Source organism: Callospermophilus lateralis, chromosome 5 (genome assembly GCF_048772815.1).
Source record: "Callospermophilus lateralis isolate mCalLat2 chromosome 5, mCalLat2.hap1, whole genome shotgun sequence".
Taxonomy (NCBI): domain Eukaryota; kingdom Metazoa; phylum Chordata; class Mammalia; order Rodentia; family Sciuridae; genus Callospermophilus; species Callospermophilus lateralis.
In genome coordinates this window covers 108209870-108233285 of record NC_135309.1, presented here as the reverse complement: position 1 = coordinate 108233285, position 23416 = coordinate 108209870, and the positions used below count along the sequence as shown (strand labels likewise).

Below are 23416 nucleotides of genomic sequence, written 5' to 3'. Positions count from 1 at the left end.
GTATCCCAATCCAGGTGTCAGACAAGTGAGAGGATTGCTACAGCTTATAAATGCCATCTTCACAGCTGAGGCTGCCAGTATTATGAAGCAGAAATAAACCCATCTCCATCATGGCCTGACTGAATTCCTAATCTTAATCCATAAGTGTTATAAAATGGCTGTTGTATCTCTAAGTTTTGGGTTGTTTTATTATATAGCAATAGATAACACTAAGGAAACTTAGACGTCCACCAACTTGGCCACTCTCCGACTGAGGCCTGGTATTCAAAACTAGATCTATTTGATGCCAAATATCAAGATTTTTTGTACCATAAAATTATAAGCACCATAAGAGAAGTCTATAAATAGTGTTATAAAAACATGAGAAACAAGTATTTTTCTTTCTGTCCATGGTCATTAGTGTGGACTCATCCAAGGCTTGCCAATCCCAAACACAGAAAAGCTGTGGAAACCATGCGGTGATCTTTAATTAAAGTATATTTTTTAAACCCCCCCCCCCGAAAAAAAAAGACTGCTCCTGGCCTCAACAGATGGGGATGTGTAATCCTGGCAGAGGGAGGAGCACCTTTGAGTCCTGAGGGTAAATCAGATCCAGTGAGATGAAGAACTGTTCCCCAAGAGGGAAAGCAAACACTTAGGAAAATGGTAAAAGAAGGAAGAGAAGGGGGAGAGGAGGAGGAGGAGGAGGAGGAGGAGGAGGAGGAGGAGGAGGAGGAAGACGACCTTTTGGGATAACCTTCTCACTGACTTTCCTGTTCAGTAGTCTGATTCAATTTCTTTTCCCGTGAGATCTATTGGTTCACTTATATCCGCCTCCTCCCCCCAAAGAGATTCATCTAATGTGGTTTCTAAAATATATTTGTATAAAAATTTGTCAAGGATTCTTATAAATTAATTATTTAAATTCCCTTTGTATCTATAGTTACGTCTTGTTACTTGTTTCTAATTGTGTTTAATTTTTCCTAGTTACACAGTACAGTATATGTGTTTGCAAAACCTGACATTTTTGTGGGCACAGTATAACAGGGGGTCACTTGATGCTTTGACTATATCCCTTGTGGCTTTGAAACTTACATTTTTTTTTCTCTTTTCCCAAACTTCTTCTCTCTGATGTTATCCTCCCTGGTCTTTTACTTAACCTTCTACTTCCAGATTTTTTCCCCCCTGGTCTTCTCTTTCCAAATCTCTCCTCCCTATCTCATTTGTTCTAAATCACCTCTTTAAAAGCCTCCTGTTCCTGAGGATGGGCAGAATCACAGCCTTTGGGAGAGGAGTCCCCCATATTTCTCCTTTGCTAGCAAAGTAAGAAACCATCTTTTTCCTTTTTCTCAAAACCGTGTCCTCATTATTAGATTGGCATCAGGGAAAAGGACCAAGCTTTCAGCAGCAATAATAATAGCACCTACCCTTGGAGTTGTTGTGATTAAATAAGTTGATATATACATATATGAGAAAACAGTGCCTTGGTAAGCTCAGTATTAGTGTTAGACATTATTATTATTGTTATTATAATTTTCCAATTTTATCACTCTTATACTTACTGCTAAAGAATTATACATGATCTTAAAATTGACCATAGAGTTTTCTAATGAAGATGCACTGCATTAATGATTACCAATGTATCCTATTTAAATTAGCTTGTGCTCATAAATTAATAAAACCATTGGGTTATGTTTAAGTTTATAGGTAATGATTTTTCAGTAGAAAACCATATGAATAAACTTATAGTCTTCTTTTAGAAACTATAAAGTAATAGGAAAATTCATACATGCTGTTGTCAATAAGTTACACTGCAAATTGTCTATTTGTTCTTCCCAATTCTTTGTTATAACCTAGATCTATTCCTACTGAACACTGGGTTAAGAAGGCAAGACACAAATCTTCCCTCCTCAATGGGCAACAGTAAAAGAAAAAAATCTGGCCACTTCTTTCCATTTATTTCTTATGAGAGAATTGTTTTTGACTCATGCATTAAAAGTTTTTTGGATTACTTGGTCAAGAATATATCTCTTATATGGGTCCACTGCCTTGCAGAAAGTAATGCTTATAGAAAATTTTCAATCCTCATTAAATTAACATAGTTTATATTTTTAACCCTTTGGTTAATAATTTGAAAAAAGGAGAGTCTACATTAATAAATATACTTAAAGACATAAACGGTGCTTTTTTAAATGTCTACTATGATAACACTAATGATCCAGGGAGAACTGACATCTTACTTTCATGCATGACTGGTTAATCTCTTATTTGTATTTACTGAAAGTCACACTATTTACTTTCAAAATTCTTGTAAGTAATCAGTCTCAAATCAGTTACACCTCCATTATAATATTTTATTTTATTCATTTATTTAGAAATCATTCTTTATGATACTAAAAAAAAAGCTTAATTTGCCTGAGAGAAACAAATGATGTTAAATATCAGGTAATCTAAGAAAAAGCCTCCAACTGGGGCAGGGCCATTTGGTTTTCTGCAGTCATAATTTCATACATCATTGCATTTATTCCCAAAACAATCCTGCACTGAAGGTAATATTTGCACCATTTGACAGATGTGGAAATTGGGACTTTCTCAGGATTCTAGAGCTCAGGTTCTCTCCATTTTTCTATGTTGTTTGACAGGTTATCTTAAATTAGGTAAGAGTTTTGGTTAGATTAATTTCGTATCTAGAGATGTTCCTTGAGCCCACTTTGTCAACATAGTAATAAGCAAAAAAAAAAAAAAAAAGAAAGAAAGAAAGAAAGAAAAGAAATTCCTGAAAGAACTCTCATTACTCTTTGGGAACATCAAATTAAATCATCAAAGAGGCTGAGGAAAAGCAGTCTTCTTACAGTTTTCAAAATAATACTGCCACCTTGTGGACTAATGGTGGCAGAGGTAGGCTGTCCTAATGCCTGTAGCTCAGTCATGTTGACACATAACATTAATCATCACAGGACTAATACCAATTTCTTATGTCAAGGTTCAGTGCAGCAAACAAATCATTCTAGAAAACTAAAGCAGATAAGGATTTTAATACAGGGAACTATGTCCTTATGAAATCATTAGGAGAGAAGGGATGGGCTGTGGGAAAGGAGCCCTACAAATGGAGCCTCTATTCAAGAGCACAGTTTCAGATAGAAAAACTTCAATTTCACGTAACAGAAATTCTCAAAGGGCAATAGGGCTGCTTCCAGAAACATTTTCTATTTGAATTGCATCTCACAGCAAAATGAAAATATATACATGTTATCTTGCACACAGTACTTAAGCTACTTTTTCATGTTAACTACAAAGCCAGATCCAGTAAGAATTCATTGATTTAGCATGTATTTACTAAGCACCAGCTAAGTATCATGCATACAAAGCTGTGTTGTGTTTTGTTAGAAATACAAAGGTGAATAAGGATACACTCTATGTTTTTAGAACATAAAATGCTATCCATGTGCCGGTTGAGAATATGTACTTTTAAAGGTAATTAACCTGAATTCAAATCTAAATCTGCCACTAGTCAATTATGTGACTTTGAACAAGTCACCTATGATAGGAATAATAATACTACCTGCCTCCTGCAGTTATCAACTATTTGGTGGAATATTAAGCACCATAGATGTGTAAGGAGAAGGTCGTCAGGGCAGATAGCATTACCTTAAGTAAAGATGAGCTCCAGGATGAGGAGTTACCAGATAAGGACTTCAGGTGTGAGTGTTGTGGGGCGGGGCAGGGGACAGACTTGCTCTCCAGTATCAAGTTGATTTACCCTGAGATGCACTCCTCAAATTCACAAAGGCTTAAGTAAAACCCTTAGGGTGGAATTGCTTGCAGCTACAAGGGACTGAAAAACCACATAAAAGCCCATCAATAGGGGACTGCTACACTGATGATGGCACATCTAGGCAGTGATATAGGAAGCCAGCATTATATATATATATGAAGTAGAAGTAGAAATTCACATACTGAGACAAGGTAATATCTAACCATCCTCAGTGGAGAAACTGAAAAACTGAAATAACACAACAGCAAGTAAAGTGTATTCTCATTTGTTTAGAAGTGAGATTGTGCCTAACCAGTACTTAAAGATATGCAGACTATTTGGTAAAGAATATTGTATCAGTCAGCTCCCTTACCTCTGCCCCATGCTCTTTTTAGGATGCCTTTAGGGCTGTGGATCTGGAAAACTAAAAATCCACATTTCCCAGAGGCCATCAGTACTCCAGATATAAAACTGGACTCCCCCAGTTAGATGTACATACACGATTTAAAAGTCAAAAGTGAGGGGAAGGAAGATACGCTTCCTGCTTGTTATTGTTGATAAGCAAGTCAGCAGGTAGGAATTGAGAGGTGATTGTGGTAAAGTGACCCAGCAACCCAGGGTCTATTCCTTGGCTTCTTGATGGCAGCAGAAGAGGATTTTTCTCTCTGGAGCTGTGCTCTTGAGTAGAGGCTCCATTTGTAGGACTCCTTTCCCACAGCCCATCCCTTCTCTCCTAATGATTTCATATTGACATAGTTCCCTGTATTAAAATCCTTATCTGATTTAGTTTTCTAGAATGATTTGTTTGCTGCACTGAACCTTGACTATATAGATAAATAAGAAATTGGTATTAGTCCTGTGATGATTAATGTTATGTGTCAACATGACTGAGCTATAGGATGCCCATATAGCTGGTAGAACATTATTGTGAATGTGTCTATGAAAGTATTCCCTGATGATATTTGCATTTGAATCAGTAGATCTAGTAAGGAAAATCTGTCCTCACCAATATGGGTGGTATCATCTAATCTGTTGAGGGTCTGGATAGAAAATAATGCAAAGGAAGATTGAATTCAGTCTCTTTTCTTGAGCTGGAATATCCATTTTCTCCTGTCCTTGAATATCAGATCTTTTGGTTATTGTACCTTCAGATTCTGGGACTTAGACCAGCAGCTTCTATCCCCACCCCAATTCTCACATAACTTTGGACTCAGATTGAAAACTACTGATTTCCTTGGTTCTCCGTGTTGCAGATGGCAGATCACAGGACTTCTTGGTTTCCTTAATCTTATACAATATATATCCCATTGTTTCTGTTCTCTGGAGAACTCTAATGCAAGTCCTCCCCTTGGAAGAAAATTGACTGAGATCTGAAATGAATGGAGATTTTCTTTTCATCATATACCCTTTTGCACTGTCAGAAATTTTGTATATGCAGATTTTATGAGGCAGTTCTACTGTACTGATATGAAACTAAAGCTACAGCATGGAATTATTTTTTTTAAATGTAAACTACATTATACATAGATGTTTCAACTGCATTGGGAAAAATTCTGTATAGATTTATAGGTATATATGTAGATATATAAATAAATGCTTATAAAAATAAATGCCTCCAGAAAGAGTAGCTGGGTGGCTGGGGGAAGGGAGAGAGAGACTCATTTCGGTTCACTGTACACTTTAGAATTTTATGCCCTTCACATGTCTATTCAAAACTATCTTATTCATTAAAATTAAAGATCTATCAAGTTTTAAAATAATATTTTCTTTGGCCAAGCCATAGGCTTCTTCCTGGCAATTACTTAGAGGTAAGACCAAGATTAAAATGTAGGCTAGTGCTTAGGAAAAAAAAAAAAAAAACAAGAGCTAGGAAGAATTTGGTATGCTGGGGTACTGAAATTGAGACAAAACCTGAATAAATCCTCTGGTTTCACTTGCTTTTAGTTTCTTTCTCTTTTTGACTTTAAAAGTCACTAATTTAGGAAGTCAAACAGCTAAACAATATGTTGCCTTGTTACTTTTCAAGACTTGCAAGCCATTTTTGTTGAAACTATCAACAGTTGACTTGGGCTAGTGTAGGTGGATGGGTCACCTTTTAAATAATGTCAGAGGGCTGAAAACTCTCTCCTTAGATTATGCTGACGCTGCCATTTTCTGAATAGGTGTCCTCTGAAGAGCCAAAAAATTGATTATGTATGCCCAGAACACTGATTACCTCACCTACAATCAACTTTCCCCAGACCTTAAACCACCCTGCTTCTTCATTCCATAAATATTCCAAAACCCTCCCCTCAGGAAGGCAAATTTGAGACCTGCTCTCCCATCTCCTCAAGTTTGGCTGCTTTAGGAAAACTTTTCATCATTTCAGTCATTGACATACTACATGACAGGCAAAACAGGCCTGATTCCCTACCAGTTTGTTTCCCTCCATCCCTGGAAGCCACTTGGTGTGGTCTTTACATCACTCTAATTGCACTGGTCCCTAATCCACCTCCCCAAAATGTTAAGATCTCTCTTAGGTCAGAAAGCTTCAAGTTTTTTGTTTCAATGTCCCTTCTGTCCTCTCTCTCTGCCAAGGCAAAGGACATTATCAAATCAGGTTTACATTCAGGGCTGGTTTTTCACTCAACATTGTAGTTTTAAATGTAAAAATTCACTTATTCATCTCCCAAACTCTCCTTTACCTGTACACGTCAAAGTTCACAATTAGTCACAGGTGCTTAAGTTTCAAATGAACTGACTAAAAATATAGATGTGAAAAAATAAAAATTAGTTAACGAATTTCCTCTTTTGAGTAGTGAAGGGGCTTGGTGGTTCTCAAAGCCATAGGTATTCCTCCAAAGCAGAGGAGTTGCAGCCATTCAGGGCAAAGCAGTGTTTACAAGGTTGAGGAAAATGGAAACAAATCAGCAATGGCTTGAGTTTGCCTAGCGCTCCCCCTGCTGTTTGTTGAGGGAATCTCCATGTGTAGGTGCAGCTGCCTAGAGGTTAGCGATGAATTTCTTGTTGAGAGGGTGAGACCTTCTAGGGCATGGTGATGGCTATGTGCAACATAAGATGCCTCAAAAGAACAGAGTGACTGCCTCATCCACCAACATTATCACAGCCCCAGGACTCAGGGCACACAGTTTATGATCTAGAAAGATTTGTTAAATGAAACAAAAGAATGCTAAGATGTGCATGTGAATTATTATGCTCTCTGATCATTACCTAAGGCTCTGCAAGTAGGGACGGATCCTCCAGCCTGGCCAAGATTGCTGCAGAGCACAAAGCAGAAGCTCTCCCCAAATTTGTGGGTTCATAAGAATCTGGGGAAAATACCTGTAGACTGGTGCAAAACAGCAAGGCTGGAAGGATCAAGATTTGTGAGCAGAATAAGAGCAAGAATCAATGAAAGAAAACCTAGGGTTAGATCTGGGACACTCAGGGTCAGGGGCCATGGCCAGTGTGATGGCAAATTTCAGCACCCAGTGTGACTGGAATATGGGACACTGGGTAGCTGGTAAAGCATTGTTTCTATATATGTCTGAGAGAGTGTTTCTAGATATTTTCAATCAGTGAACTGAGGAAGACTTGTCCCCAGTGTTGCTCCCACCATCCAATCTGTTGAGGATCTGGAAAGAACAAGAGGGCAGAAAAAGATGAATTGCCTCACTTTTCTGGAGCTGAGACAGTTTTCTTGCCTGTGAGCCTCAGAATTCCAGGTTTTCCAGCCTTCAGACTCCAGAACTTGCATCAGTTCCCCATCCCATCCCATCACCCAACTCCAAGTCTCAGGCCTTTGGCCTCAGACTGTTACACTGTTAGCTTTCCTGATGGCTTAATTAGCTTTTCATTACTGTAACAAAACAAAAAAAAAAAAAAAAAATTAGCTTTTCTTACTGACCCAAAAGAACAACATACAAGAGGAAAAGTTTATTTCGGCTCAGTTTCAGAGGTTCAGTCCACAATCAGCCAATTCCCATAGCTCTGGGTTGGAAGTGAGAAAAAATGAGGCAAAACATCATGATGAAAGGGCATGGTGAAGAAAAACAGCTCAAGACATGGCAACAAGGAAGCAGAGAGAGCTACTCTCAAAAGAGACAAAATATAAACTCCAGAGGCACATCCCCAGTGACTTACTACCTCCAGCCACACCCGCCCTGCCTACAGTTACCACCCAATCTGTATCAGTGAATTAATCCACTGATTAGGTTAAGGCTCTCATAATTTTACTCATTTTACATCTGAAACCTCCTCATTATCTCACATATGAACTCTTGGGGGACACAGCATATCTAAACCCTAACACTGGTTCTGGGTCCTTTGGACTTAAGACTGAGCCCCTTTACCAGCTTTCATGGTTCTTCAGTTTCAGACAACTTACTGTGAGACTTCTCAGCTTCCAGAATTGCATGAATCAATTCTAATAAATTTCCTCTTACAGAAAGATACAAATGATACATATTACATAACATATATTTTATATATATCCTATTAGTTTTGTTTTTTTCTGGAGAACTCTAAAATACATTCAGGAAGGATCAAACCCAGGAGTTAGGCAGGTTGGCAGATCAAGTGGCTACCAAGTAAGTGCTTCAGACCAAATCAAAGAAGTGGACATGGGCCCTCAATAGGAAGAGATCTTTCAGGAGCCAAAGGTCTAAGGATCTCTAAGATAGTCTTCTGTGGTGATCAAACTGTTCTATATCTGTGCTGTCCAATATGGTTACCCCTAGACATTTGTAGCTGTAGAGCACTTAAAATGTGACAAGTATGACTGAGGATCGGAATCCTTAAGCTTCAATAAATTTTAATTTAAAATAGCCAGCTATGGCTAGTGGCTACTATATTAGACAGAACAAGTAAGAGTTACAAAAATTTGGGCCTAGGTAGGGAAAGACCCTAGAAAAACAGTGTGGAGATGGCTCAAGATGTTAAGTCTGTGCCAAGCTATAAGTAACCTGAAAATACATCTGTGACATGCCCCAGCAAGAATCACTGTGCCCACACTCTCACAGGTCAGAATGAAGAACTGTCAGGGGTTTGAACCATATGAATGGACACCGAGAAGGCAATTAAACAGAATTAAACACAGTTAAGGAAGAAACATCCATAGAAAAAAGAAGTGGAGAATGGCTCTGAAACAGAACAAAGTCTTTGAAGAGTCAGGTGCAACTGTTACAGTTAACAATGGCCAAGGGAACAAGCATGTAGCCATCTACCTACCATTGAGTATTTTTCAATGTCTAAGAAATACGGCTATTTATAATTACTTGTTAAAGTAAGGCATTTCAAACTTTCCTTAAGCTTTTTTAATTATAACTTAGAAATATTCCATTTGGAAAACTACATTTTAATGATTACTTTCAAGTGACCCTTTTCCTATTGCTTGGATTCATTTAAGTTGCACAAAGTAAATTTCTTCTAACCGTTCCACTTACAAATTCCTTTATACAATTAAAAAATATTTAGATTTAAGAATCTGATTCTCTTTTAAACAGCACTTCCAATGCTTGACCCAACAAGCAAAACCTTCTCAAGTGTTTAACTCTTCTAGACATACTAAGTTAAATATAAAATGACCTTCTAAGTTCTTCAAAACATTTCAGTATTTTTGCAGACTTAGTAACATTTAAAAATATCTTCCAATTAAAAATCACAAAAATCTGTTAGGCATTTTAAATTAAAATCTTAAGGCCAATGTTACATATTATGCCATGACAATTAGGCTAAAATATTTCAAGTAGCATATTTATCCCCATGAATATAAAAGCAATTGAACTTAAAAATATTGATGACTATGCGAACTGTTTCCTAATCTTTTTTTTTTTTTTTTTTAATTTGCAATCACTACATACTTAAGAACTACAACACTCAGTGAAGTTTCATTAAAAGGACAGTAATTCAGGCCCAGAAGGCAGGACAGTGCTGAAATGACGCAGAACTCAAGCTTGGGGACTTCATAGAGAATTTAATGACTTTTGTTAATTCAATGTTAAATGAAAATTAATTCCAACCTTGGATGGCTGTGGTGAGAACCACATGAAATAACTACAAAAAACTCCGATGTTTCACAACAGTTCATTAGAATTTCAACTCTAGTACGTTAACTATCAGCATGCTTACAAAGTTTTTTTATGTAAAAAAAGCTTTTAAAAAGAAATTTTATTTAAATAAATTAACCCTTTTCAACCTGAAAACACAGCTTCTGATCTTGATTAATCTCATAATTACTCAGGGAAGCAAACTCCTGGTTTCTTACAAGCCACTGTGCTGCCTGATTGCTTATACAATTCACAAAAGGGAAACTATACCTTACTTTTGTGCCTATGGCTGTACTAGATCACATTAGCCCACTTTTTTCCATTTTATGAAAACCTGAATTTACAAAACCAAAATTATGAGAGATTCCCATAATAAAATCTTTCTCTAAAGATTCTTCTAGCTCAAGACATCATTATTATACACATTACTAACTGAGGTTGGTAGAAATTGGGGGAAGGTGGGAGAGGTAGCAATTGTGAACTGTGTGCTAGGAGTTACTAGACATTATCCATCAGGAATTGGTACTTACCAAAAAGCCAATAAGAAAATAAGAATCTCTTTAATAAAAATGTAATTTACATTAAGCTTTCAAAAACAACTATTTTTCAAAGTAAGCTGCTCTGGTTTGAGGTTCTGAACCACAAGGTAATTATTAAGAATAGAAAAAATAAATTCTTAGGTCAGAGAAGAGTTTTGAGAGGGACAGGTAGCTATAAAATAAGATACAAACATGTACATATTAGGCTGAAAGACTATTTTATTACAAAAAAAGTGACAAATTTTATCTTTCTCCTGACCTAAACTTGGTGGAAAGCCCACATATTAAAGGAAAGGGGGGAAATGCAGTCTAATAAGGTCTATCTGTAGACCTTACTATTCTAGTAAGAATAGTTGAGATTAAATAAAAAGAAAAACCTGGGCTGGAGAGCATAATTTTTAGGCATCAAATCTGCCTTATCATCCTCTGAACACTTGTCCAATATGAACTATTCAGGGCTGACCAGCAATCTGCCACACTTGGAACAGACACAGTTCTCAGACCAGCTCAGACAGAGCATGTGATCTAAAACAGTGATGATAACAAGGGAGGGGTGGCAGAGGGCCACCAAGGGGGGGACAAGGGCCCCAAAACCCCAAGGGCACTGATTAGAGTGGAGTTATAATGTTGTTGCCATGTGTTTTTGTTGTTTCAAGGCTAAAAGAAAAAAGAAAGAAAAAAGAAAAAAAAAAAAAAAAAAAAGCTCTGTTCATTTGGCAGGATTCCCAGTTCGAACTTCTCCAGAAAGGATTCATATTTGAACTCTTATGTGAATGCCTACCCAAAGGCTGACACAGAACATTGCTTATTAAAGTCAGTATCAACTCATCCAAGGTAGACAAACACTGCGACCAAGATAAATGAGATCTTCTAGCTGAAGATTCCATAAAATAATTTCTTACATGGAAAACCATGTATTAGAAAAGGTACTTATTTTCCAATCATAATTATTCCAGTCTCTTCTATAAAGTTGCTTCTGTGTAGTCTTTTTAATATATCAAGACATTTTCTTTCCAATAGTTATTAGAGTCAAATCTATCCAAAGTTAGAGGTTCTTCTTTGTCCTATTAAGCCAACACTACAATGTTGTCTTCTTCTTGTCTGGAAATTCAACAGATGTATGTTCCAACAAAGAAGAGCTTTCTTGCCTTGTCATGGTAGCAAAAAGCATGTCCATCATTCCCAAGGTTTCTAGGAGCTCTCTTTGGTAATCAATCTCTTTTTCTACAAGTCCTTGAAGTAATATAAACTTTTTATCAACTACAGGTGACTGACCAATCACAGGCAGATATATATCTAAAGAGAAGGAAACACATAAACTAGAAACACCTTTCTATATATAATAAGTAAAAATCAAGTGTTAGAAAAGTATTAAAATATTAAATACAAAAACACTGAAAAAAATCTGTACTTATTTTATAATCAATTCATTATATACAGAAAGCATAATAATTCATCTAAATAAATGCATTTCATAAAAACATAATTACAGAAACGACAAAGTAGTAGTCTCATTTTCATTTTCCCATTAAAAAATAGTCATGGTCATTTCAGATGTTTATGGAAACATTTCTTTTTAATTTTAATAACCCTAATCCTGTCAATTCTAAGTTATGCTGCTGTGAACTTTACTCCATTTTGAACTGCATGAAAATCCTTATTGGACAACTGATAAAAAGCAAAACAAGTAAAATTGCTTGATTTCCAAATTTTTATTTGATCATGATGCCTCTACTTTTTTTGGAGGTGGGAGGGGTAGGTAGTGCTGGGATCAAACATAGAACCTTGCACATGTTAGGCAAGCATGCTACCACTGAGCTATACCCCCAACCCAACACCTCTACTTATGCAACTATGTTAGGATTTTTAAGTTTTAACAACACTTACCAATAATTATTTCAGCAGCATTGATCAAAACAGGGGCAAATCTTGGTTGAGACAAATTCCTACAAAGCAAAACTTCTATTTAATGAAACCTCCAAACTTTTAAAAACTCCCTAAAGCAGATTTAATTGTTCTACCAGTTTCTCACAAAGATCAAACTAAAAATAAATGTCTCTCATTAGGTGTTAAAGAAGGATTTTGATGAAACATACAAATGTTTCATAAACATAAAACATACCTTATCAAAAAATTAAGAACACGACTAATTTCCTTTTCATCCCGACCTGCAAGGGCATTTGCAAGGACTCCTCTTCGATTTAGCTCTTTTATGATGGAAACTGTAACCTCAGGTGTCTTTATTACACAACTAGGCTAGAAAAACATAAGGAGAAAAAATGGGGTAAAAAAAACAAAAAACAAAACATCTTGCTAAATCACCAAGTTTCTTCTACTTCCACAATTCCAAGTCACAGTAATACACAAACCAAATACTAAAATGATTTAAAAAAAAAAAAAAAATGCCCCTTACTCACCTCAAGGACTCTGTCAAGTGCCTTAGAGATCCTAAAATTTTTCAGATCCCTGTCATACAATTCTAGGTGTTTCTTTGTTGGCCTATTGATCAAAATATCATCCTGTATGGAGGAAGAAAATCAGCATATACCAAGTTCCATTCAAAACAAACTTTTTCGCAATGAAATAATGATTTTTTTTAATCAGGGTGCCTTTACACTATGTCAGATAATGTTCATATGTCCATAATGATTTGTCAATCAATGTGTTCTTACTCTTTTATGATTTTCTACTTACAACTTTCTCAATCCTCTTTACATGGCAGGCAGAATAATAAAATGAGAATCAGAGATATTAAGATCTAGTTCTAACATCTCTGGATACCAGTAATGGAATACTGAATCAATCAAAGCTTTGTGTATTTAAATCTTCTCAGATGCCAAATAGAGACATTATAGGCAGGAGTCATTTAGAAAAGCAAATCAGACAGTGTGTGAAAGACGGTGTTTTGAACACGGTAATGTACTGTACCATTATTATGTTATGGCTCAGAATATCAAATAAAGTAGCCTTTGTTCCCCATTATTACTCAATAATTATTCAATAATGTTCCCAATATAGCAATCTGGAGCCAATTCTAATAAAGCCAAAAGCAAAATAAAGTTAAATATCATGCAAACTACACTTTCCAGTAATAGGCAGGGATGAAATTGGCTACTTTAAGAAATATCACCTTTTAAAAGATATGAGAAATATATAATTACCCGTTGTTTCATGTAATTTTTTCCTTTAATAAAGGTTCGATATGCAGGCCTTCTTCTTCTTGGAAGAGGATCTTTCTTTGCTTCAGACTTCCGGTGTTTAACACTCAATATTCCATTGGTCATTCCTACAACTATTGTCTCATCTTCATGCTAATAGCAATTAGAAATACGTTAGTCTATTTCAGTGTAATAACTTTATAGCACCTTTACTTCAAAATAACATTTATACCATGTTTGCTACTTATGCACACTATCATCAACAGCATCATTCAGACATAGAAACTATAACTAACAATGATCTATGCAAAATGTTAAGAGCAAAATCATTTTTTCCTCTAGGATACCATTAAGTTGATGGAACTTATTATACTTGTAAAATATCACTGGCAAAGTATATATAATAATACACAGTTAATGGCATCTTAGAAAAGATTAAAAATAATTTTTCTGCATTCTCTGATTAGAAAAAGGATTACACATTACACAGTGGCATGACTTTTCACAGTACTGCTTTCCAAAATAGTTTTTAATTAGCTTTTCTGCTCCCAATTCAGATTTTTATACAATGTATTCAAACATACTCCAGCCCAAATGTGGCTCCTTAGAAACCTGATAATGGACATTCCAGAAAAAACAGTCAACAAAGAAAAGAAACTATTCATTTTGCTGCTCCTTTCTCACTTCATGGTGTGTGTGTGTATGTGTGTGTGTGTACACATAGAGCCAAAACTGCCTTTCTAAAGTACTGTAATACCCTTGAGTTAAATGTGTTGAAGAGAGGTTTATCAGCTTTCTAGGTTCAATCCCTGATGTTAATAATGCCCACAACACTGTACTTACTACAGGAGTCATTGAAACCTAAATCTAAATTGATGCTAAGTTATTAGGACAACTCATATTCTAGAACTTGTCTTAACTCAAAGAGCTAATGTGGTTTATTCTAATCCAAAGATAAACCCTAAAATTCCATCTTATCTTCATTTAACAGACAAGGTTAGTGAGAGCTTTAAAAAAAAAAAAAAAAAAACTAAAAGTACTTACTGCAAGTGCAAGACTTAAAATTGAAGCTGCATAATCAAAACTGTGGACTACTTTGTAGGAAGTCGTGCTATATACTTTCACCTTCCTAATAAAAAAGAAAGAATTGTCAAAAATCAGCTTGAGTATAAAATGCATTTTTCCATTTCAATTCATCTATTGGAAAACTCAATATATGAACATTAAAATTTATATAACAGTTTAGAAAAACAATTCTTCACTGAATCCCTTTAAAAAATGAGCTATATTTCAGCACTGGCCATACATGAATAAAGACTTTGATTAGTCACTTAAAATAGAAACCAAGGGTAGACCATGAACCACTGTCATTTAAAGATAAAACCTGCAAGTTAAAATTAAAAAAAAAGAAAAAGAAAAAAAGGAATCCATGAATGTCCACTGCAAGTCAAAAGAACAGAACAGTTTTACAACCTCTGTGTTACAGATATTTTGGGTCAGAGAATCATGTTGTGAGGGCTGCTTGTGTGAAGCACAGCTTTAGAACATTAAAAAATGGAATAGTAAATATCTATTTAAAATAGTAATATTTGGATATCAATGATAGAAATGTTCACATGAAGCTTTAAATTTTAAACATCTAGAATAATATACATATTCATAATAAAAACTTCAAAATATATAACTGTATAATGATTTTAAAAGAAACTATAGATTATTTTAAAAGATTAATGTATTTATTTATTTAACACAAATATTACTAAAATACTTTATTTTCTCAAGCAATAAATACTTGTAAATTAATAAAGATAAACAAGAAAATTAAAATGCCAACCTATCCAGTGAGCCTGAGAGTAACCTCTGTCCAGAGCTGCTCAGACATAAACATGTGACAGTTTTGTGATGATTTTTCAAAGACACGAGCAACTGTCCTTTTAACATGTCCCAAACTTTAACATAGCGACCTCCTATAAAAAGAAATAGTCATGAGTTTGATATTCTACCCATATCAACAACATTTTAAGGAGCTGAAAAACATCCTTCACTAGACATTCCTTAGGGTAGAGGTGGAGTGAGAGGTTCCAGAGCCACACTGCCTGGTTTAAATCCTGGCTCCCCAACCCACGAAGTATGTGACTAAATAATAACACTTCCCACCTTACAGAACTGTCCAGATGCTTAAGAACATTTTAAATTCAGTATCTTTTTTCAACAAAATGTCAAGAAAGAAATCTAGTAGAGAAAATAGAAAAAGGGATGGGGGAGTGAAACTTTTGCATCATCTGGGGAAACAGGGCTGCAATTCAATCCACAATCCCTACCTTCCTTCTTCAATGTAGCAGTTTATGAGAGGAATCACAGTTTGAAACTAATGATCTAGTCCAATCTCTCATTTTCCAAGTCTAGAGACATTAAGTGACTGCCCCAAGGTCACACAACTAGCTAGTGACAATGGCGCAGTGCAGATTAGCATATAGGTTTTCATTCTCCTGTTCAACTTGGCCTTATTTCTATTTCTCAAAATAACAAGAAAAATAGATACATCTGACAATGGTGTCAACTTATTGCTTTAAAAAAAAAAACAGGTACTAGGAAAAAAGAATATAAAACAGGATAAGCTGAAAAGAATGGCTGCACACACTACCATGTGTATGCTATGAAGTATCCATACTACCTGTACATTCTTCTAATGTAAACACTTTTTCACTTTTTTTTTTTTTTTTTGGTACCAGGAATTGAACCAGGGGCAATTTACCACTGAGTCACATCCCCATCCCTTTTTATATTTTATTTAGAGATAAAGTCGCTAAGTTGCTTAGGGCCTCTCTACGTTGCTAAAGCTGGTTTTGAACCCACAATTCTCCTGCCTCAGCCTCCCAAGCCACTGGGATTATAGGTGTGTGCCAATGCTGCTGACAGATTTCTGCTTTGTTAAGAAATGAATAAAAGTCAAATTACTTCTTCTATTATCATCATAAAAATGGACTAATCAAAAAAAATCTTCTGCCCCAATTTGAAGAAAATGCCTGACTCCACATTAGCTCCTCCTCTAGCACTATCAACTACTACTGGGTGAGAACATTTTATCAATAGAGATACATAAAAAGTAACAAGCCTGATTCTAGATCTAAAAGATCCTGTTTTCAAAAGCTGCTATAAATCTCCTATGCAGTAATAACAAAAGGAGAACCCAGTAGATTTCTGGGGTCAAATGACACAGAGTTAAATGCATAATAAGAGTTTTTAATTCTGGGATTTTGGAACTGCCACATATCATTTTGCCTCGGGTAATTAGTTGAAACTTTCATATATCTCCTTGATTGTAAAGCAGTAAGAAAACTAACAATCCTATATGACTTTTGGAAGGCATTAGAAATAATTTGTATACAACAGCATAGTGCTTGGCTCAAGCTATGCTTTCAATAAATAGCTATTTGCCTGTCCCACTTATCAACTGTTTAAACAAAATCTTAGATATGTAATCCAAGTACAAACTGAAAAATTATAAATAACAATTGATAAAGAAAAGTTTGATTCAAGAACAATACTGAGGAGAGCTATCTTTTTTTTTTTTTTTTTTAAAGAAAGAGTGAAAGAGAGTGAGAAAGAGGGAGAGAGAGAGAGAATTTTTTAATATTTATTTTTTAGTATTTGGCAGACACAACATCTTTGTCTGTATGTGGTGCTGAGGATCGAACCCGGGCCGCACGCATGCCAGGCGAGCGCGCTACCGCTTGAGCCACATCCCCAGCCCAGAGGAGAGCTATCTTTAAAAGAGATACCTGAAGACACCAGAAGACCTCCAGAGGGGAAAAGCAGCACACTCTCCACTGGCTGCCCATGCTCCACAGACAGAACACTCTTATTTGTTCGCGCATCAAACATCTTCACAGTATGATCATATGACCCTAAAATATCAATTTTTTGTATTATGTGTGTTTTACCATCTAAAAAAATAAAAACTATACAAGTATATGTGTGTCCAAACGTAAATTTTCAAAGGAGATAAACTTTAGATGGAATTTTTTTTAAAAAGCCTAAATATATTAACCCGACACAATATTTCTAAATCCTCTGCTACGACTTGTTGTTTCTGAAGAAGCAGTATATATTTCTACATAGTATTTAACCTGCTCTGATTTTAAATTATTCCTATCTTCAGACTACTGTCACTATGGAATCATCTGGGTATCTTTGTACAGAATCCCTTAAAAACTGAACTGCATGTAAAAACACTACAGTGTCTTGACTGCTAGAAGTTCTCTGAATAACAGGAGACTAAACCCATGACAGTTTTGATAGCCTATGTTTTCAAGACAGCCTGATATTTCTAAGCACATTTAGAGGACAACAGAACAACCACTAAAAGGAAAAAAAGAAAAAACAATTATATAATTAATTTAAAAAATCATTTTTAATGTTTTTTCCCCAATGCTGAGAATTGAACCCAGGGCCTCACACATGCTAGGCAAGCACTCTACCACTGAGCTATACCCCCCAGTCCTATTAAAAAAAAAAAAAAAATTAAACCTCTCTATCCTGAAAGAATCCCACAGCAATAAAGAGTTCACCAACCTGTTACAAAGAGATCTGGGTTCAGTTTGCTAGCACATCCACATCGTACATAATCAGAATGTTCTTTGAATGTCAGAATTTCTTTGGAGTTTGGAATATCCCATAATTTAACTGTATAATCATCAGCCCCAGAGACCACATGGTATTTGTCAGCTGTAAAATCTACTGTATGAACTGCTCTGAAAGAACAAGAGCCAGTATATTAAAAAGCAAGAAAAATTATATTTATTATATCTTCGAACATAAAACATTCCCTTTTCAGAGAATATTTATAGAAAGAAATCATGAGAGAAAAAAAAAATCTTTTAAAACAGGTATTTGCCCTAGGCCAATTTAAAAATGGTAATACCACTACACTATAAAGTTAATAAGAATATTAAACAACAGTCTTAAAATTGCATTTTCTAGTATGTTAATAATTCTACTTAGCTGCTTAATGAAAATGAGTGTTTTTAATGCTGAAACTATTGTTTTGCTTCAACAAATAAAACAAAAACATATAAAAACCACTGTCTCTTACTTTGTATGGCCTTCAAACTGTCTGAGGGGAGCCCTGCCGCTTATATCAAAAAGCTGAACTCCACCATCTTCACTGCCGGCCACAAGCAATCTACCATCTTGTCGAAAAGTAGCACAATATGCTGTGTCTTTAAAACGGGAAAAGGTTTTTATAGGTTCTTGGGAGTATCGGCCATAAATGTGAATCTATAAGATAAATCGATATTTTTACCAGGGGCTCAAGATCAATAGTAAACTAAAAAAAAAAAAAAAAAAGAAATTATTATTGTACTTACTCTTGAGGAAGCTGTGACTGCATAGTTATATGGAGGCTGGGGAGAAAAGTCTACTTTTGACACTGCACCAAATTCCTTAATCTGAACAGGGGTCTTCATAAAAAAGAATGCAGAGTATTATCAGAGTTACACCTGGAAAACCTATTTAAGCATTATGTAATTTCTTACAGATAACTTGTTTGTTCTTAATAACATTTATTAGGTTTATCAGGTTTTACAAATACAAAAGAATCAAAAAAGGGCAATATCCCATCACCCAGACTATTCTTGTTGCTGCTAACTTAAATAAACATGGCTAGAAAGCCACACCCCATCATCTCTTCAGTTGCTATATGCTATAATTTCCAACAGAAAAGAAAAAGTAAAGTCTTTACCAGCATATATTTAGCTTTTTTAAAAAGTAACACAAACATGACCATACTATGCAGCCAGTTATATACCTTGCTTTTTGTCACTAAATAACCCATCTTAGCAAACTTTCATATAGAAAGCAACAGATTGACTATTCATTATAAGGATATACCAAAATTTATTATAGCAGCTGACTAGTAATAGACACAAGTTTTTCAGGAATTCTTACATATAATACTTTGATAAGTTTACATCTAATATGCATACATATGTATGTATACATATAAATGTTAAGATACATATACATAATATATGCATACGCATATATATACACACATACACATACATATACACTTAAACAAACCTTGGGGAGTATACTGATTATGTTTCAAGTTATCAAAGTACAAAGCCAAAGGGTATCTGCATTTTAAAAATCATAACAGATACTGTCAAGTTGCCTTCCAAATGTGTACTAATTTCCAAGCAGCCCTCATAACCATTTAATATATTTACTGTATATTTGTATTTTTTTTTCCACAAACTGCCCACTCCCAAACTTCTTCCAGTTTCCTATTTAGTTTTTCCATTTTAAAAAAATCACTTGTAAGCCTTATTAGAAGACACAGAACTAATTTCACAGCACTTAGATTTAAAAAAGAAAGAAAATACTTCTCACATATAAGGTTTAAATTCTAAAATTTGTTTCATTTGGTACTGATTAGCCATATATTCTGAGTTAGACCCTTGCACGGATCAAGTAATATAGACTTTTTATAGAATTCCAAGATACAAATAGGTGTCATGTTATCTACCCAAACTATAAGCTGCTCATAGATTGTTTTTAGTTAATGGTCTGTCAGCATACCTAAAGTATAACATATGCAGGAAAAAAATGGGTATAAATGCATAAATAAATAAACATAATTCCCCTCCTCCCTCATTATCTCCCATACTTACCTTATAGTTGTTCCAGTACAGAGTATCTTGGGTGATTTTTTCACCAAGTATAGGATATGTTTGAATAGCTACAGGTTTATAACCAGCCATGATTTCATATAATTGAACTACTGTCCAAGGTCAATAATTTAGAGTTGATGTTAGAAATAATTATAGTGATTCTGCTTAACTCTGAAAAAGAAAATATTTTAAAACACATATTATTCATAAACATATGGGTATGATTTTTACTCTGCTTTCTTTCAGAAGGCTGTGTGGAAGTTTATAGATTAAAGACCAATAAACCACTTAATTGTAACCCAGAAGAGATAATCTAAAGGAAACAGGAAGAATATAGGTCAGGTTACCACACTGTACCATCTATTCAGCTGTACATAAGGGCTGTATACAAATGTTCTCACACCTACCTGACCAGTTTGCAATAGTTACGAATAAATCTGGTGCAGCCTTCTGGTAGTCAAACCAGAAAGAAGCACACTGGCTTCAGGTTTGACCATAGGAAATATGTATTATAACTACAAATACAAAACTTTCTTGAAACTTAAGAAGACGTTTAGTCTTTAAGAATAAAGTCCCCAAACTTGACTTCCTGAAAGTCTAAAAATGCTAAGATGGAAACCAAAGCTAATGATTCTAGTGGAGAAGCTTAATTTTGTAAGGCTTATAATATATAATAGAAGCTTATAATGTAATTTTAAAAGGTTTAAACAGTAGGAAAAAAAAACCAGAAAAGGCAATTCTAAGTTAAAGTGACAAAATAAGATAAAAATGAACTAAAACCTTTAACATAATCAAGCTAAAACATCTTTCCAGAAATATTCAGTGGCAAAAAAAAAGAGACTCAATTTTATCATATCAGATGAATGATTCCAGTGATGCTATTCTGTTTTGAAAAGCCCCAAAATATGACATTGGTAACACCAAAACAAATAGATATGACATATTTTAAAGGCTATTTTGATAAAACATGGCAAAAATCTTTACTGTTCATTCAAGCACCTATAAAGTGCAGAACACTGTTTCAGGCACTGGGAATAGAGAGGTGAATATTCTTCATTTGGCTGGTGATTGGCTGCAGCTAGGAATCTAGACTCAGATTTGACTTGTCATCCTCCTCACACCCTAACAGTAAACAAAATCTACTGATTTTAATCTTCCAAATCTTTCTTAAACTTCCTTAAGTCCACTTAACTGCTAGTTCCATTACCCTAATTCAGGTTTTCTCATCTGTGATAATAATGCAACACTGTTCCAAGGTCTCTTTGACCTCCCTCAACCCCATCCATATTTCAAATTTTCAAATATTTGTAAGCAGCTGGCCTTGCTTACAAAACCCAATGCTATCCAGAAAATAAAGTACAAGCTCCTTAACAGGAGGAACAAGGAACAAGAATGTAAGATCCTCTCTGATTTGGCCCTGGCTTACCTTCCAGCCTCATCTTTTGTTATTACCAATCATTAACTGTTCACTTAACACATCATGCTCATTCTTGCCTCAATGTCTTTGTCACTTGTGCTCTCTGCTAGGAATGTCCTCTACCTACTGCTATTTAATATTTAAGGCTCAACTCAGGAATCACATCATTCTCCAGGAAACCTATTCTGCCCTCTGAGGAGAGGTCCTGTCTTCTAGGATCCTATTTAGCTCTGAATATTTCTGTCTATGCACATAATTCTATTGCATTGGAATGATCTCTTTTCCCTGTTAAGTTGAATTAAAATTTTGAGTCTGAAATATTTTTTTAAAGTGCTCAAAGAATGTTTTTGGAAGAAGAGAAAGGAAGCACTGGGTAAATTTCTATGGGGAAACACAAAATTAAAATTACAAGTACTGTCTTAAAATATGAACACTGCTACAGAGAACCCGTTCACAAACTTTCTGTAAAGGGCCAAATATTTTAGGCTTGGAGGGGCCAACAAGGAAAACCTGAAGGAAGGTTATTATATAGTTATTTATATAGCAAGTAAGAAAAAAAAAGTCCCAAAGTTTTACTAACAATCCTCCCCAAATAATCATCACAATTTTTTTTGTTTAGAATAAGAACAATAGGATTTTAGGGGGGCAAGGGATAACATTTCGTTTAATTCCAGTTCAAAGTCAGTGCTTCCAACATCAAGGATTGCATATGCTCATCTATAAAAAGTATTCTTGACTTTCTGAATACACAAATCTGCTTCCTGACTCCCTTCTTTACCTCTCATTACAGTAATAGGAGTACCACTTCTTATCTCTTTCAACAAATAGTTTAAAGTTTTAGTGGAAAGAAGTGAAGTGCTCGGGGCTGGGGATGTGGCTCAAGCGGTAGCGCGCTCCCCTGGCATGCGTGCAGCCCGGTTGGATACTCGGCACCACATACAAACAAAGATGTGTGTCCGCCGAAAACCTAAAAAAATAAATAAAAATTCTCTTTCTCTTAAAAAAAAAAGTGAAGTGCTGTAGCAGTGGTTTGACAGATTACAAAATGAGGAGCGATAGTGGAGAGCAGGGATGTGGGTGGTGGGGACACACAGTGCAAAAAGCCTGAGGCAAAAAATTGTGTTAAAATAAAGAGAAGGAGAATGATTCGGCCTAAGTCAAGATCTAAATGAATAACAGGTACTAATGCAATACAATGCTATCAAATAAAATGCTATGAGTAACGACCAGGGTACTGAGAGCTCCGAAGAAAAGTTTTAATTCTACATGGAAAGAGTGTATCATTGCACCTGGGCATTAAAGTATAACATTAGCCCGTCTTCGCCACTTACGACAGGCACAAGCAGAAGGCGGTGCAGAAGAGGAAATACGGGGTCACTGGAAACTGAGGGAACCTTCTAAGCAAAGAAAGATGGAATTCTGCCCATTGCCTTGAAGGGGTGAGGATTATTCCGGATGCTGATACATGGACAAGAGAGAAGGTGACTGTAGCGCAGCAAAATCTGGGTCTAAATTCAATTGCCGGGATCTTGAAAAGCCGGTTAGGAAGTTCAACCATCTCCAGAGCATGCCAGAAACCACAGGAAGGCCTGATGACAGTCCGGGTTACCTTCACAGGAGCCGCCTTCACCTACCTCCACTGAGACCCAAGGATCCGCCGAGGTACCTCGCTTCCAAGGATAAGTTTTCTGACTTCTCCAGCGCCCAGCACCGGACCGTTCTGAATCCACATGAGAAAAGTCACGCGGCCATCCACCGCCCAGTCGGCACACACCAAGAAGAGAATGTCGCACGAAGATGACGTAACGGCGCACGCTCAGAAGACATACGCAGCCCGGATGACGCGAGGCCGAGGCGGGTGGGCGG

At 35.7% G+C, this 23416-nt stretch overlaps 1 protein-coding gene across 1 annotated transcript; it reads right to left on the bottom strand.

The window, feature by feature from the left end:
- Positions 1-10499: 10499 nt before the first annotated feature.
- On the bottom strand, positions 10500-23313 carry Utp15 (UTP15 small subunit processome component). Its single transcript, XM_076856080.2, has 13 exons — positions 23185-23313; positions 20134-20304; positions 18826-18918; positions 18552-18736; positions 18032-18210; positions 17239-17364; positions 15291-15423; positions 14501-14585; positions 13460-13609; positions 12716-12817; positions 12421-12554; positions 12186-12244; positions 10500-11594 (listed from the first exon to the last, which is right to left on the bottom strand). Exons 2-13 carry the CDS (start codon positions 20221-20223, stop codon positions 11377-11379), a joined length of 1554 nt encoding a protein of 517 aa, XP_076712195.2. The 5' UTR covers positions 20224-20304; positions 23185-23313; the 3' UTR covers positions 10500-11376.
- Positions 23314-23416: the final 103 nt, after the last annotated feature.

What these genes read in the sequence shown, in the direction of transcription:
- Utp15 (XM_076856080.2), bottom strand. Translation starts at nt 20,223, where the DNA reads ATGGCTGGTTATAAACCTGTAGCTATTCAAACATATCCTATACTTGGT. An exon ending in CAGTTTGAAGGCCATACAAA is followed by an intron (nt 18,211 to 18,551) that starts GTAAGAGACAGT and finishes TTGTTCTTTCAG; the next exon opens with AGCAGTTCATACAGTAGATT. An exon ending in CTCTCAGGCTCACTGGATAG is followed by an intron (nt 14,586 to 15,290) that starts GTTGGCATTTTA and finishes CTTTTTTATTAG; the next exon opens with GAAGGTGAAAGTATATAGCA.